The sequence below is a fragment of the Athene noctua genome, chromosome 6, assembly GCF_965140245.1.
Source record: "Athene noctua chromosome 6, bAthNoc1.hap1.1, whole genome shotgun sequence".
Classification (NCBI taxonomy): domain Eukaryota; kingdom Metazoa; phylum Chordata; class Aves; order Strigiformes; family Strigidae; genus Athene; species Athene noctua.
In genome coordinates this window covers 535,489-549,703 of record NC_134042.1, presented here as the reverse complement: position 1 = coordinate 549,703, position 14,215 = coordinate 535,489, and the positions used below count along the sequence as shown (strand labels likewise).

Here is a 14,215-nt window from a genome sequence, read left to right as displayed (position 1 = left end):
AACAAGCAGGACGGCCCCGTCGTGCCCCAGTAAGTGCTGGCCTGGGGGGGTTAACTGTGGTTTTGGGGCTCCCCCCTCCACGATCTTGCTGTCTGGGTGAATCCTCCGTGGATCGCTGCAGCTCTGCTAAGGGGGGAGACTGGGCAGAAAACACTCAGCCTGCAGACAGGCAGCCAGCGGTCCGAGCTCGTGTGTGAATCGCTGTCAAAGATATAAAAAACATTCCAAGGAAATCTATTTCTCCCTTTGGGGCCCTTCTGGAGCCCCGCGTGCTGGCTGGGAAGCAGGTGGGGCCTCACCTCTGCTCCCAGAGAGGTTGGAGCGAGGGTTGGGACTGCACACTCTGGGGTTTTGCGTTTTATTGTTTAGTTGGTAGTTTGGGGTTTTTTATTGCCGGTGCTTCAAAGGGGCTCTGGATTTTCCAAAGCTCTGTGAATCTGTGAGAGCATCCAAAGGCAGAGATGGGCATGGCCTTGGTAACGCAGGACACCCCGAGGTCTCCCCGTCTCCTCCTGCAGCTCTAGGAAATGGTTCCTACCGAGGGAACTGGGGACACTGAGGTCCAGGGGAACAGCCCGAGCACCTCAGGGAGCAGCAGTAGCCAGGCGGCTGACGCCTCCTGTGCCGCTCTCCTGAGGATTTACCCCTCTTGGAACGGTTTTCCCCTACAAAACCGGGCAGGTTTCCTGTGACTCCTGTTCCCTGTGGGCGGATGGTGTTGGCCTGGCTGCCTCGCAGCCTCACGAGAGCGGGCACTAACTCCCTTCTCCTTGGCCGCAGAGCCTGTGCCCCGGTGTCTGCCGTGAAGGGTTCCTCCATCCCCAGGCCCTCCGTGGTCTCCAAAGCCCCTGCGCAGAAGCGGAGGCGAGTGGAGAGGTGAGGCAGCCGCCGGCCCCCCGTGCCCCAGAGCGCCCCGCGCAGGCAGCAAGGGCTGGCAGCTGCCTGGGGCTCGAGCCCCCGTCCCTGCCTGCGTCGGCCCCACCTCACCTGTGACATGTGGGGACGCGGGGGGGCTCCGCCCTGAGCCTCGCGGGTTTAAAACGGCCCCTTTCTCTTCACAGCGCTGCTCCCCCCACCCTGGGTGGGCTCCAGAGCTGCAGCACCCCGAGATCTGCGCAGCCCTCCCGCGCCCCTCCGCTCCCGGGCAGGCGCCTGGGGAAACCCTCTGCCCGCAGCACCACGGGCTGCAAGAGCGTTCCCTGCGGCAGGGCAGGCACCAAGCGGGCGCTGGACCAGCCCCCTTCCGGGTCAGGTGAGGAAAATACCTCGAACTGGGAGGTTTGCTGCTGGTGGAAGATGCTCTTTGGGGTTTGCTGCTTCCTGGCTGTAGCCAGAGCCTCGGGGAAGGCTGGTGGGTGCTTGGGGAGGGGCAGAAAGGAGGAGGGGGCTGGCAGCACCTGGATCTCTGTCGGGGCGGGGGGGGACGGGACCTGGGTTTGCTGCTTTTACCCAGCAGCTGCCTAATGCACTTCCCTCCTCTTTCCATCCTCAGAGCATCCTGCGGGCCCTCTCTCCTGGAAGGGCAGCAGAAGGACCACCAAAGAGCTCGTGGCCCTGGGCAGTGCCCCCCCTGCTCCCACCCCCCAGCCAATGAAGCTCTTATGCTGATGGCTCCTGCACCCAGGATCCCCGGCAGTGTCCCAACCCAGGTGCCAAACTTCTTCCTTTCTCTCGTAGCCCTGTCCCACCCTTCCTGCAGCCACACAACAATTCCTGCAGCCCTTCTTGTACCCCTGCAGTCACCCCCAGCCCCCTCCTGTTCACCGTCCCAGTTACGTCCCCTGTCGTATCATACTAAGAAATAACATGTATTTTTAATAAACCTTTTTCGTTTCCAACCAGAGGGGAGAGGGGAGACGTGCGGCTGTTTCTTCTCGCCTCCCCCTCGCCCAGGGAGCTGGGATGGGGAAGCAGCTCCCGTCTGAGCGGGCCTGGAAAAGGCCCTTGCTCGTGGGGGTGGGCTCTGTCGGGGCTTCCCCCATCTCCCATCATCCCCGGGACCCCGTGGGTGCCTTCTGCCCCCTCTGCTGTGCCCGGGGGGCTCTGGGGCGCTCGCTCCGTGTCCCAGAGTGCCGGCAAGCACCGGCTGCTGCTGCTTTGCGGGGCGAAAAGTGTTTCTGCTACAACCCCATGGCCACCATCCCTGTCTCCGTGTGACGCTGGGGGCTCCTGGCTCCAGCCGCCTGCACAGCAGAGAGCTCCCCGCATCCCTACCTGGGGACCACACCTGTCCCCCGACACCCCTGCGACCCCCTTTCCTGCCGTGCCAGGGCACGTCTGGCCACGGGCACATCTGCTTGCCTGCCCCAGCTCCTCGTAGCCACCCCCAGAGGTGACCAAGCGTGGTGGGAGCAGGACGGGGAGGGAGGACCCAGCTGCGGGTGTGCTGCTGTCCCACAGGGACCGGGGTCACCGGCTCCTTCTGCACTACTTCCCTGCCTGGCAGCGGCTGATCTCGCCTTTGTCTTCTCAGAGCGTGGAAGCTTCTAATTAACACTTGCAGCCCGCTCCCAGTTCGTTTGTCTCATTAAGGGGGGCCGGGGAGGAGGAGGGGGAGAGCCCAGCTCTGCCTGCCGGCAGGGACAGCTTTCTGTGCTTTGATCCCGGCCGGCAGGAGCTGGGAGAAAATCAACCTCTGGGGAGCGGCGCGGGGGCTGGCGAGGACCCCGCCGCGCCCCCAGCCCCGTCCTGCCCCGCCAGGACTGTGCACGCCAGGGGACTTCAGAGAGTCCCGGGGGACGGAGGAGCCCTGTCACCAGGGGCTGTCACCCAGCACACGTTCCCAGGGCTGCCACTCTTCCGGGAGGCCAAGTGTCACTTGCGGGGTACATCGGGGCCCCAAGCCGGGCGTTCCTGTGGGCAAACCCCTGCCCGCCGCTGGTGACAGCGGCCCAGGACAGCTGGGGGACACGGGCCTGCCTGGGGGCGAGGAGCTTCTGGGGATTCGAGGGGGATGTGGCAGCAAGCGGTTGTCTCGGAGCGCCGCCCGAGTGCCCCCAGTCGCACCAGTATGAGCCCGCCCTGGCCCTGGGTGCCCACAGGTCACACCCGTGGGGCCACGGCTGTTGCCACGACACTTTCCAAGTGGCCGCGGTCGGTGGCCCGGCGACGGTGGCCGCGGTCCAGCGGGGCCTGGCGGCGTGTCCCCGTCCCCGAGCGGGCGGGGAGCCTTTCCCGGCCATCGGCTGCCATCTAGCTGCCAGCCGGCGGGAGCTGTCCCCCGCCCTGGCCCCGCTCCAGCCCCTCCTGGGACCCCCCCGGCTTCATCCAGCCGCCTCTTGGGGCCCCCACCCCGATGCCCCCACGAGTCCCTCGCGGTCCCCAAGCCCCCCGGCCCCCGCCGGCGCTGTCCCCGAGGCCTGGCCATGTCCCGCTGTGTGGCTCAGGGCTGGCGGTGGCCCCGTGCCCCTGGCTCTGTCCCCCCGCGTTTCCCGGCAGCGCCGGGCCCCGGCACAAAGAGACCCCGCGGGGGGGCCGGGCCCGCCGGCTCCGGCCCCGCACGAAGCCCCTTTCAGCCGCCCGGGGAGGGGTCCCGGCCCTCCCTCCTCCCCCCGCCGCCCCCGGCGGGCAAAAGCCCCCCCAAACTCAGCGCACAGGTGACGGGGACGCGGCCGCGCACCCACAGCAGCGGCTGGGGCAGGATCCGGCCCCCCCGAGCTGGGAAGGGGGGACCCGGCGCCCTGAGCCCCGGCCGGGCTCCGGCAGGACCAGGCGGCGCTTGACAGAGCCAGCGGGGGGGAAGGACTTGGGAGGCGTCAGGCTCTAATTAGCAGCCGGCCTTAATGAGCAGCCGGCCTTAATGAGCCGCCTGCCCGCGCTGCCAGACGGCCCGCACAGAGCCTCCGCCCAGGGGAGCCGGGGCTGGGCGGCGGGTGCGGAGCCGCTTGTGCCGGGGCTGGGCCCGGGGGGGCGACACGGGGAGCGGGCGGGGTGTGAGTCGTGAGAGAGACAGAGAGTGTGTGTGTGTGTGTGTGTGTGTGTGTGTGCGTGCGTGTGTCTGTGTGTGTGTGTGTGCGCACATGGGCATGGGGGGATGGAGACGTGTGTGCGTGTGGACGTGTGTGTGCACCCAGCACCCACAGCGCCCTGGGCCCCCGCACCCAGCACCCCTGGGCCCCCACGGCCGTGCCCCCAGCACCCACGCCGCCCCAGGGGAATGTATCCCGCGCCCACGGAGCCCTGCAGCGCTGCCCCCAGCTCCCGCGGTGCCCACGGCCTCGCACCCCGCCTCGCACCCAGCACCCACCCGCCGGCTGCCCCACGGGTGCCCACGGCCACGGCTCTGCCTCCCAGCCTGGCGTGTGCCCCAGCCCCCCCAGTGCCCGCCGCGGGGGCAGGGGGCCGTGCTGCGGTGCCCGGGCTGGCTGCCAGGGCACAGCCCCCCCCTGCTGCTGTGCCGGGACTTGGGCTCCCTGCCCGGTGGCCAGTGACGGGGGGGCCCCCGGGCTGCATAAAACCCCCGGGCCGGGCCCATCACGCCCCCCCCTTCGGCATGGAGAGCCAGCGGCTCTCCTCCTACGGCCGCCGCATCGGCCCCGCCGCCCCGGGCTACCGGGGGCTTCCCGCCAGCCCCCCCGCCCGGCTCCGGGCTCCCCGCAGCGCCCAGCCTGGTCCCCGCACGGGTGCCCGCCTGGGGCTGGGCAGGATGGACTTCTCGCTGGCCGCAGCGCTCAACTCGGAGTTCAGGGAGACGCGCACCAACGAGAAGGTGGAGATGATGGAGCTCAACGACCGCTTTGCCAGCTACATCGAGAAGGTCCGGCTGCTGGAGCAGCAGAACAAGGTGCTGGTGGTGGAGCTGCACCAGGCGCGGGAGCAGGAGCCCTCGCGTCTGCCCGACGTCTACCAGGGGGAGCTGCGTGACCTGCGGCGCCACGTGGAGCAGTTGGCCACCGCCAAGGCCCGTCTGGAGATCGAGAAGGAGAACCTCGCCGAGGACCTCGGCAGCCTCCAGCAGAAGTAAGGCTCTGCCCCGCTTGGGGTAGCCCTGGGGCCCAAGGTGGCGACCATGACCAGGGTGGGGATGGGGAGCGGGGTGGGGATGGGGAGCAAGGGGGCCACCAGCAGCACGATGGCCTCAGGGACCAAGGTGGCCCCCAGGATGGTGATCACAGTCATCTGGGGACCAGGGCGGTGGCAAGGACCAGGGTGACAGCAGGTATCCCCAGGTTGGCCACTGAGACAGAGACCAGGGTGGCCACCAGGACCAGGGTAGCCCTGGGGACCGGGCAGTGGTGGGCACCAGGGTGGTGACGGGGCCGCGGGTGGCAACAGGGACCAGGGTGACCCCGGGAACAGCGCAGGACGGTGGCGGGGGGTGTGGGATGGGCACGTGCTCCGACACAGGGTGTGGGTGCTGGGAGCGCAGGGCCGTGTCGGCCCGGGGGGTCCATCCCTGGGGCTCAGGGTGACGAGGAGCAGCGCCTAATGAGTAGCAGCAATACCGAGTAGCAGCGCCCAACGAGTACTGCGCCTAACGAGGAGCGATGCTGAGGGGAACGGTGCTGAGTGAGTAACGGTGCCTCTGCTCCGGCGCAGGCTGCAGGACGAGGCGACCCTGCGGCTGGAGGCCGAGAGCGACCTGGCTGCCTACAGGCAGGTGAGGGCAGGGGCTGGACCCTGCGTCCCCCGTCCTGCAGCCCAGGGGCTCAGCCCCCAGCTCAGCCTCCCGCGGGGACGGGCAGGGGTGGGCAGGAGCGGGCAGTGGGGGGCTGGGGTGCCTTGGGGTGGGCAGAACGGGGCAGCACGGGGCAGGGCCGGGCAGCTCGGGAGGGAGCAGGCCCTGGGGACGGTCCCTCCTCTCCCCCCGCGGCGGCAGGACGTGGACGCCGCTGCCTTGGCTCGCCTGGCCCTGGAGCGGCGGGTGGGGACGCTGCAGGACGAGATCGCCTTCCTCCGCAAGGCCCACGAGGAGGTAACCCCGCGCGGGGGGCTGGGGGGGAGTCCCGGGGCTCGCCGGGGCCGGGCTGAGCCCCGCTGTCCCCCCAGGAGCTGCGGGAGCTGCAGGAGCAGCTGGCCCGGCAGCGGGTGCACGTCGAGGTGGACGCGAGCAAGCCGGACCTGACGGCCGCCCTGCGCGACATCCGCAGCCGCTACGAGGCCGCGGCCGCCAGCAACGTCCGGGAGGCCGAGGAGTGGTACAAGTCCAAGGTGCGGCGGAGCCGGTCGCCCGGCGGGGGGGCCTGGCTGTCCCCTCCCGAGCGTCACCTCCTCGGGGCTGGGCGGCGCCGCCTGGGGGTGGCGCGTGGGGTTTGGGATCCCCGCTGCCCCCGCCCGTGTCCCGTGTCCGGGCCTGGTCCCCGCGGGGAGCGGGGACGTGTCCCCCTGCGGAGTGACACGGGCACGGTCCCTGAGGCGTGTTCCCAGTGACGGGGCCCACAGGCACTGTCCCGCAGGAGCAGGGACACGTTCCCGGTGGCTTCCACAGGCACCATCCCTCCCACCTGCACGGCGGGGACGTGTCCCCAGCAGCACCTGCCGTCAGGGACGTGTCCAATGTCCGCTGTCCCGTCACCTCAAGGGAGCAGGGACACGTCTCCACGACACGTGCCATCAGCCACGTGCCCCACGTGCGCCGTCCCTTCCTCCCATGGCAGCAGGGATGTGTCCCCTCCACAGGCACTGCTGGGGCCACGGCCTCCCGGGAGCTGGGATGTCCCTGGGACACGCGCCTTTGGGGATGTCCCGCCTGTCCCCAACGGCTGCAGGAACAGGGACATGTCCCCAGGCCCACACCAAGGGCGTGTCCCGTGTGCACTGTCTCCTCCTGCCCCAGCAGCAGGGACACGTCCCCCGTGCCACGGGGCTCTGGGGACACATCCCGTGAGCACCGTCCCACCACCCTGCCGGGTCGGGGATGTGTCTGTGTGCCACGTGCTGGTGGGGCCACGTCCCTGCAGTGGAGCAGAGCAGGGCTGTGTCCCCACGCCATGTGCCACCGGGACACATCCCACGGCACGTGTCCCCCCCCAGTTCACAGACCTGACGGCCGCGGCCGCCCGGCACGCAGAGGCCCTGCGCGCCGCCAAGCAGGAGGCCAACGAGTACCGGCGCCAGCTCCAGGCCCTCACCTGCGACCTGGAGGCTCTGCGGGGTGCGGTAGGTGACAGCTGCGGGGAGCGGGCGGGGGACACGGCATCGGGGGGCTGCCACCGCCACCGGGCTCCCTGGCACGGCGCTGGGGACCCCCACCCGCTGCTGGGGGAACGGCTGGTCCCCAGGGGTGGGAGGTGGATGGGCACCGCGGAGAGCCACCAGCTCCCGGGAGAAGGCGGCGGTGGAGGGTGTCCTGTCCCCTCGGGGTCCCCCAGAACGAGTCCCTGGAGAGGCAGCTGCGGGAGCTGGAGGAGCGCTACGCCCTGGAGACGGCCGGCTACCAGGACACGGTGGCACGGCTGGAGGAGGACACCCGCAGCCTCAAGGAGGAGATGGCCCGGCACCTGCAGGACTACCAGGAGCTGCTCAGCGTCAAGCTGGCCCTCGACATCGAGATCGCCACGTACCGCAAACTGCTGGAGGGCGAGGAGAGCAGGTAGTGGCAGAGCGGGGGCTTCGTCCTGCCCCTGCCCCTTCCCCGGCCGTGTCCCAAACCATCCCCAAAGCCTCGTGGTCCCCTCGGGGGTGTCGGACTGTCCCCAGCCCTCCTGCCCCAGCCCCAGGCGGGGCCGAGCTGGTGTGCAGGGCGGCAGCAGGACCCCGATGCTCTTCCCAACACCCCGCGTCGCTCCTGCAGGATCACCATCCCCGTGCAGAGCTTCTCCAACCTGCAGATCCGAGGTGAGGCCGTGGCCACGCGTGGGGTGGGGGTGGGATGGTGGCACAAGCAGGGGTGGCTTCTAGGGGTCAGCGGGAGGAGACGCTGTCTCAACCATCCCTGCCCCATCCGGAGGGACCAGGAGCTTTTCCTCCAAACCTCAAGGAATGAGGACTCCTGGGTTCTCCCAAGATGGGGGGAGGAGTGAGCCATGGCCACATCCCAGAGCCGAGCATGTCCCCAGGCCAGTGATGTCCCTAAGGCTGAATGACCACCATGTCCCCAAGGACAGCCCTGTCCCCAAGGCCAATCACACCCTAAAGCCACCCGTGTCCCCACGGCCAACCACATTCCCAAGGCCAATCATGTCCACGGTGCCGTGTCCCCAAGGCTAATCACTCCCCAAAGCCGGCCACATCCCCGGTGCCAGCCACATGCCAAGGCCAAGAATGTCACCAGTCACGTCCCCAAGGCCAATCGCATCCCCGAGGCCCACAGTGTCCCTGAGGCTGGTCACATCCCTGGGGCCAGCGTCCCCTGGCTCAGGGTTCTCCAGGCCAACCTGTTCCCTTTGGGCCCCCCCACCTTGAGTGGGGCTGGAGGAGCCATTCCTGGGCACTGGGTCACCCCCGTGTCCTGCCCCTTTCCCCTAGAGACCAGCCTGGACCCTAAATCCGTGTCTGAAGCCCGCGTGAAGAGGAGCATTGTGGTCAAAACTGTGGAGACCAAGGATGGAGAGGTGCGAAGTCCTCATCCGTGACACCCACGCTGCCTCCCCTCCACCCCCCCTCCCCACGGGGTGTCCCCAAGGGGGTCACTCATCATGCACGTGGGGCCACCACCCTTCAGCCCAGGAGCAGCCCAGGCAGGGAACCAGTGACCCCAGTGCCCTGAGAGCACGGCACGAACCGGCTCTGGGCCACGGTGGGGCTGAGCCTGGCAGCTCGTAGAGAAAACCATCCCCCGTCCCTGTCCCCAAGGTCGTTCAGAGCCCAGACAGGCTCAGCCCGGGAGGAGAGCCCAAGCCCGGGGTGATGGTCGCTCTCCCTCTGCCTCCAGGTGATCAAGGAGTCCAAGCAGGAGCACAAGGAGGAGCCGTAGGGCGGAGGAGCCGCAGCAGCCACACGCTTGTAGCTGTAGCCCCGTAGGTCCTGTCCGATGCTGCAAGGGAGCCCGCGGCCGGGCACCGGTCACGGGAGGAGCCGGCGGTGCCTCGGGGGGTCACCTCCCCCAACCCACCCCGCTGACACCCTGTTGGGGGCTGGCTGCCAGCAGAGCGCCCGTTCAGGCGGGCACAGCGCGGGGAGGGGATGGGCAATACCCGGGGCAGGCGAGCGGCGCCGGGCAGAGCCGAGCTCCCTCGCCAGGACGCTGCCACGGCCCCACAGCACGGAGGAGCCGGCGGTTTCGGGGCCGTGCCCGCGCTCATCCTGGGTCTCCAGTGCCCAGGAGAGAGGCCCTCCTGTTGCCATCTCTGTGTGCCAGTCGGACAAGACAACGGTGCCAAGAGCACCTCTCCCTGCACCCCACCTTGCTGCCCTCCCCCTGGTCTGGGAGGCCACCCCAGATCTCCCCAGTGTACCCAGGCCCTGAGCACCCTTGGGGTGGGGGGCCTGCAGGGTGCAAGGAACCGGCAGCTGAGGGACATTTCCCCGTCACCAAGCATCACGTGGGCTTAGCCCAGAGGCAGGGGCAGGAGGAAGGAGGATGGGGAGGCAGGTGCTGTCAGGACGGCATCCAAGAGTGATGAGATGGGGATAACAAGGGGTTCCTGGGGACACTGGGGTGTCCAGGGTGGTTTGTGGGGCCGGAGCAGTGGTGGGCACAGGAGGCTGGGTGGCCTCGAGGACTTCTCCTGGCACAGAGCCATGGGCCTGTCCTGGCCCCCCCTGAGTGTCCGCCACCAAGGTGTCCCCATCACCGTGTGGGGACAAAGAGTCCCGAGGGGCTCGTGGCGAGGGGTGACCCACGGTCGGGTGCCTGGGCCCTCGCCTGGGGGGGTCCCACGCAGGTGAAAATGGAGAGGAGGGGAGTGCAGAGGAGACGGAGGAGGGTGTCAGGGCACCCACGGGTGCTCTCACAGTGAGAGGTGCCTCCCGCCACCCAGGAGCGATGGGGGAGGACGGACGGAGCCATCCCCAACCTGCTTGTCCCGCCAGGGGGACCGGGGCTGCCCTGGTGACAGTCGCTGCCATGCGAGGAGCCCAAGCTCCCCCCAGCACGGGCATTCGAGATGGGGCTGGAAGAAATCCCTTGTCCCTGGGCTCCACGTGGCCCTGTCCCCCTGCCCCCCTCTGTCCTCCGGTGCTCCCCCCGCACCAGCACGTGCCACCGGCCCACCCAGGGCCGTGGCCCAGCCCGGTGCTCACCCGCAGCCCCCGTCCCCTCCTTCGATTTAGCTACAGACCATGAGCGGAACCTGCCCTGATGCCACCTCACGTAGGAGCAACAGCCCAGCAGCACTCCTTGTACCCCGCAAGCCCCTTGGGACGAGCACAGGGGGTGCCACTGGGCTGCCACCCCCCTTGTCCCCTCTGTCCCCCCGTGCTTTGCAGCTCCTGACTCCAGAAGGGCCGTTCCCAGGGGCAGGAGATGTTACAGGAGAGCCGGGTGCTGCCCGGGTTTGGCATCCAGGGTGGGATGGCAGCGGCCCGGGGGACTCGGTCCCCCTCGAGCAGCCTCGGGCTGGTGCTTTGCAGCCCACGTTGCTACTGAATTAATGCACTAACACCTGCGGCAGCTTGAGGTGAGAAATAAAGCTAAAACGCGAGTGTGGTGCTTCCAAGGTCGCGCCTGCAACCTGCCTCTCCGCAGGCAGTGCCGGGGGTCTTCTTTACTGCATTTCTCCTGAGTCTTCTCACTAAACCACAGTTATTTTGCCTTTCCCCAAGTGATGGGGATGCTGCGGGCTGCTCCCATCCTTGACATAGGACGTGAGTGCAAGCGCTGGGCCTGGGCACTGCTGAAAGCGCCGGGCCTGTTCCCACCAGAGCTGGAACCGTTGTGTCAGGGCTGCTCCTGCATCAGCATCCTCCATCCTGACCCCGGGTAACTCCAGCACCTTCTTGTTTCATTTAAGCCTTCAACTCTTGGCTTTCTGCAAGTCCTCGGCTTTGCAAGTGTTACCCAAAGGCAAGAGGAATCGCACCCACAACAGGCTGCAGGGACACAGGTGTCCCCAAGACAGAAGCCACAAAGCCCAACATTCCAGTACCAGGCCCAGAGGTGAATCTGAAGCCTGCAATCAGGTGCCCAGTGGTTTCCACAGAGAAGGTGGGAGAGGGATGGGAATAGTCTGCCAGGGCGAGGGGGTGCCCTTTTGCTCCACTAGACAGGTTTGGAACAAAATGGACCCGACCGTTGTTGCTGAGATGATTTCAAGGCAATCTTGTGGCAGGCGCATCCGCCAGTGCAAGTGGAGCTTCGTGGCTGCTGAAGTGTGGCAGCTTCTGGCTGGCTTTGTTTTCAAGGTCTCACGGTAGGTGAGACCTTTGGCCAATGGGAGCCGCTACTGACTACAGGTCAGATTCGGTCTGGGTGTCAATGGAGATCCCTGGGGGAGCCATCTGGAGCTCGTCCCCTGAAGCAGCACCTTGCGGTCGAGGACTCTCCCCTTGGGCCAGGACGCTGCCCAAGGAAACTCCTCGAGGGCCCTTGGGTCGGGACGCTGCCCTGAGCAGGTCCTCGAGGGTGAGAGCCCTCACTTGTCAGGTGAGCGACAGAGCGTTTGGGGTTGCCGTTAAACCCCAGGGAGTGAGGCTTTGTAAAGTGTTTTGGGCTGCTATTAAACCCCAGAACGTTGTTCTGTTCTCCTCCTGCAGACATTCGAATCGGTAATTTACAGAGAGACGGTTGGCTGTTACTAATAATAAAATTTTTATTTTTTGTATTGGTGGCCGGTTGCTTGTTTGGGAGCCTCCGTAACAAGTCTGAGCAACGTAACACACACGGGGCTGCTCAGCACCCTTGGGAGAAGCTTGAGAACCCTCCCAGAGTAGAACTGCAAGGGAGCTCGGGGGGCAGGTGCTGAGCTGTGCCATCCGAGGGCCTCTCTGGGCTCCAGCCAAAACAGAAGTGCAACTCCATTTAGACACACTATTAGGCAGCTCTGCAGAGTTTCTTTGTTGGACTGATGCCTGTCAGTTCCTTCTGCATTTCAATTTGTGTGGAATTTTGGCAAACCAGATAGAGTTTGAGATCACTGGACCATGAGGTGACAGGATCTCTGAGGTTGAGCCCGTGCCCTGCTGTTTGAGGTAAAATAATAATAAAATACCTGGTTCGATCAGTCCCAGATTCACCACCCTGCACAGCACCTCCACCTCCATCAGCCCATTCTACCTCCAATGCAAACGACTCCTGACAGCACGGGTCCGGGGCACTTTGGTGGTCCCAAGTGGCTGGATTACACCCACGTACAATTGCAGGCACTGCAAGAAGTGCACCGGACCTCACCCTTTGCTTGGCAAAAAGTGATGTTTCAGGAGAGTTTGTGTTTTTCCTGGACTCGCAGGAGTTGCTGGCAGTCACTAAATTACTAAGTCAACAAGTCTGCGTGTTAAAATTCACGGCAAACTCTCCACCAGTGATTAGATTTCACAGCTTAGAAGAATTTTGCCCTTGAATCTTGCCTTTGTCATCTATAAAACCATACAAAGCCAGAAAAGACCTTTTAAGATAAAGGTTCACCTAAGCAACGCAATTCCCAAACCTATTACCTTCTGAACCACAGAAAATTCTTTACAAAAGCTGTGCCTACAATTAAAACTCTTCAGTATGTACTAAAATCTTTGTCCGAAAACCTTTGCTAAATTCTTAAAATCGGTCTCAACTTCTCTAGCACCTGATCGTTGCCTTGCTACACCTTTGTCCTCACAAACTGTGAACAAGTTTTCTTTTAACCTTCCCCCTGTTAAGAGAGGGACAGGACCACTGGAAGTCCTCGCTGTCGGGCATTTTCCAACCCTTCTGGGGCTCTTTAACTCGTTCAGAGCGAGCCGCCGTGCTCTCAGTCTGTGACCCTGATTTGTCATTTATTTACTGATATTTGCATCACTTGGATGTTTGCTGTGAATAACCGGGAAAAAAAAATCACTAATGAAGGGCTCAGAATAGGTACCAGGGGAACCCATCTAGAAAACAGGTATTCCATGACAATTCCTCACTTACAGTCATGCATTCAGAACTGTGAGTTGCTTTAAAAAACTCAAAAATCTTGATGTTGTTGCATCAATTAAGAAACCTGAGTTTTTAGAATTAAAATATTGTCTATTAGCAATAATTCAATAGTCCGCTGCATCAGTGGTTAACACAAACTTGCGATTCTGGTCTTAAAATTACTAAAGGTAGCCCCTCTGACAAGGGTACGGCCAGTCATTAAGATTTTTTTAATACTTTTCTCGATTTAAACTGATCTAAAACTTGATAAATCCAGTTTTAAAAGCCAATGCCAGGATGAGAAACTGGGTGATGAACTCACGCAGCCTCAGCAAACAGCAGCTGAACACGTTTTCAACACAGTTGAAAAAACAGAGACAAGTTTCGTGTGATGTAAACGCAAACCCTCGACCTACGTGTCACACGTACGAAATGACGCTCCTTGCTCGGTTTTGCCCCATCCTTGGCCATTCCAACCCAGAAACGTCAGCCAAGGTACCGCTTCTCAAGAGATACACGGCAAAGGGATCGTTTGCTTACAAGGAGCCACAGAAACACTCCCAGGGCAGAGCCCCCCGCCGGCAGAGCCGGCCCGGAGCAGCAGCCTGCTCGCAGCACAGCACCCACCCCAGCTCACCTGGGCTTCTGCTCCGCGCCCTCAGCCCCTCACCTCGCCGCCTCCTCGGCCGCAGCCTGGTCGGAAGCCCCGGGCCACGGCGGGTCCCAGCTGCACCGACACACGGGAAATCCCTGCAGCCAGACCTCTCCGCCTCAGCGTTAATCCTCAGGACCGCACTCGTGAGGAGCTTTTGCCGCCGACCGGAGGGAGGAGGACGGACGCGGAGCAGCCTGCGCATTCGCTCCGCGCCGCCAGGGGCCCGTCTCTCCCCAGCCCGCCGCGGCCCGGTCCGCTCAGCGCCCGCGGCCGCCTCGGCCCCGCTCCCGCTCGGGGCCGCCCCCTCCCCACACGCGCCGCCGCGGCGGGGCCGCCGGGCCCGGGCGGGGGGCGCATGCGCAAAGGCGGGCGGCCCGTGCCGGCGGGGACGGGGGCTGGGGGGGGCGGTTACACGGGCGGGGTCACGCGTGGGGCCCTGGAATTGGGGGGGGAACGGCCCGGGGAGCCCCCGTGCGGAGGGGGCTGGGCCAGAGGGACACGTGCGGTGACACCTGCGATGGCCGCGGGGAGCGGCGGAGCTGGGTCCCCTCCGGAACAGGACGGGGACGGAGACTGAGAGCGGGGGGGGACACACGGACAGTGGGAGCAGGACAGGGACAGGGGCGGGGACAGGGACACGGAAAGCAGAG

The 14,215-nt window shown here is 65.2% G+C and overlaps 1 protein-coding gene and 1 long non-coding RNA gene across 2 annotated transcripts; both read left to right on the top strand.

The window, feature by feature from the left end:
* The first annotated feature begins 2 nt into the window (after positions 1–2).
* LOC141961925 (uncharacterized) lies at positions 3–1,833 on the top strand. Its single transcript, XR_012633842.1, has 4 exons — positions 3–29; positions 781–876; positions 1,062–1,252; positions 1,493–1,833. It is a non-coding gene; the product is annotated as an uncharacterized LOC141961925 (long non-coding RNA).
* A 2,570-nt stretch (positions 1,834–4,403) lies between these two features.
* LOC141961923 (glial fibrillary acidic protein-like) lies at positions 4,404–8,854 on the top strand. Its single transcript, XM_074909309.1, has 9 exons — positions 4,404–4,959; positions 5,539–5,599; positions 5,819–5,914; positions 5,989–6,150; positions 6,973–7,098; positions 7,311–7,531; positions 7,733–7,776; positions 8,407–8,492; positions 8,813–8,854. The coding sequence occupies exons 1-9, from the start codon at positions 4,493–4,495 to the stop codon at positions 8,852–8,854; spliced, it is 1,305 nt and encodes a 434-aa protein (XP_074765410.1). The 5' UTR covers positions 4,404–4,492.
* The last annotated feature ends 5,361 nt before the right edge of the window (positions 8,855–14,215 follow it).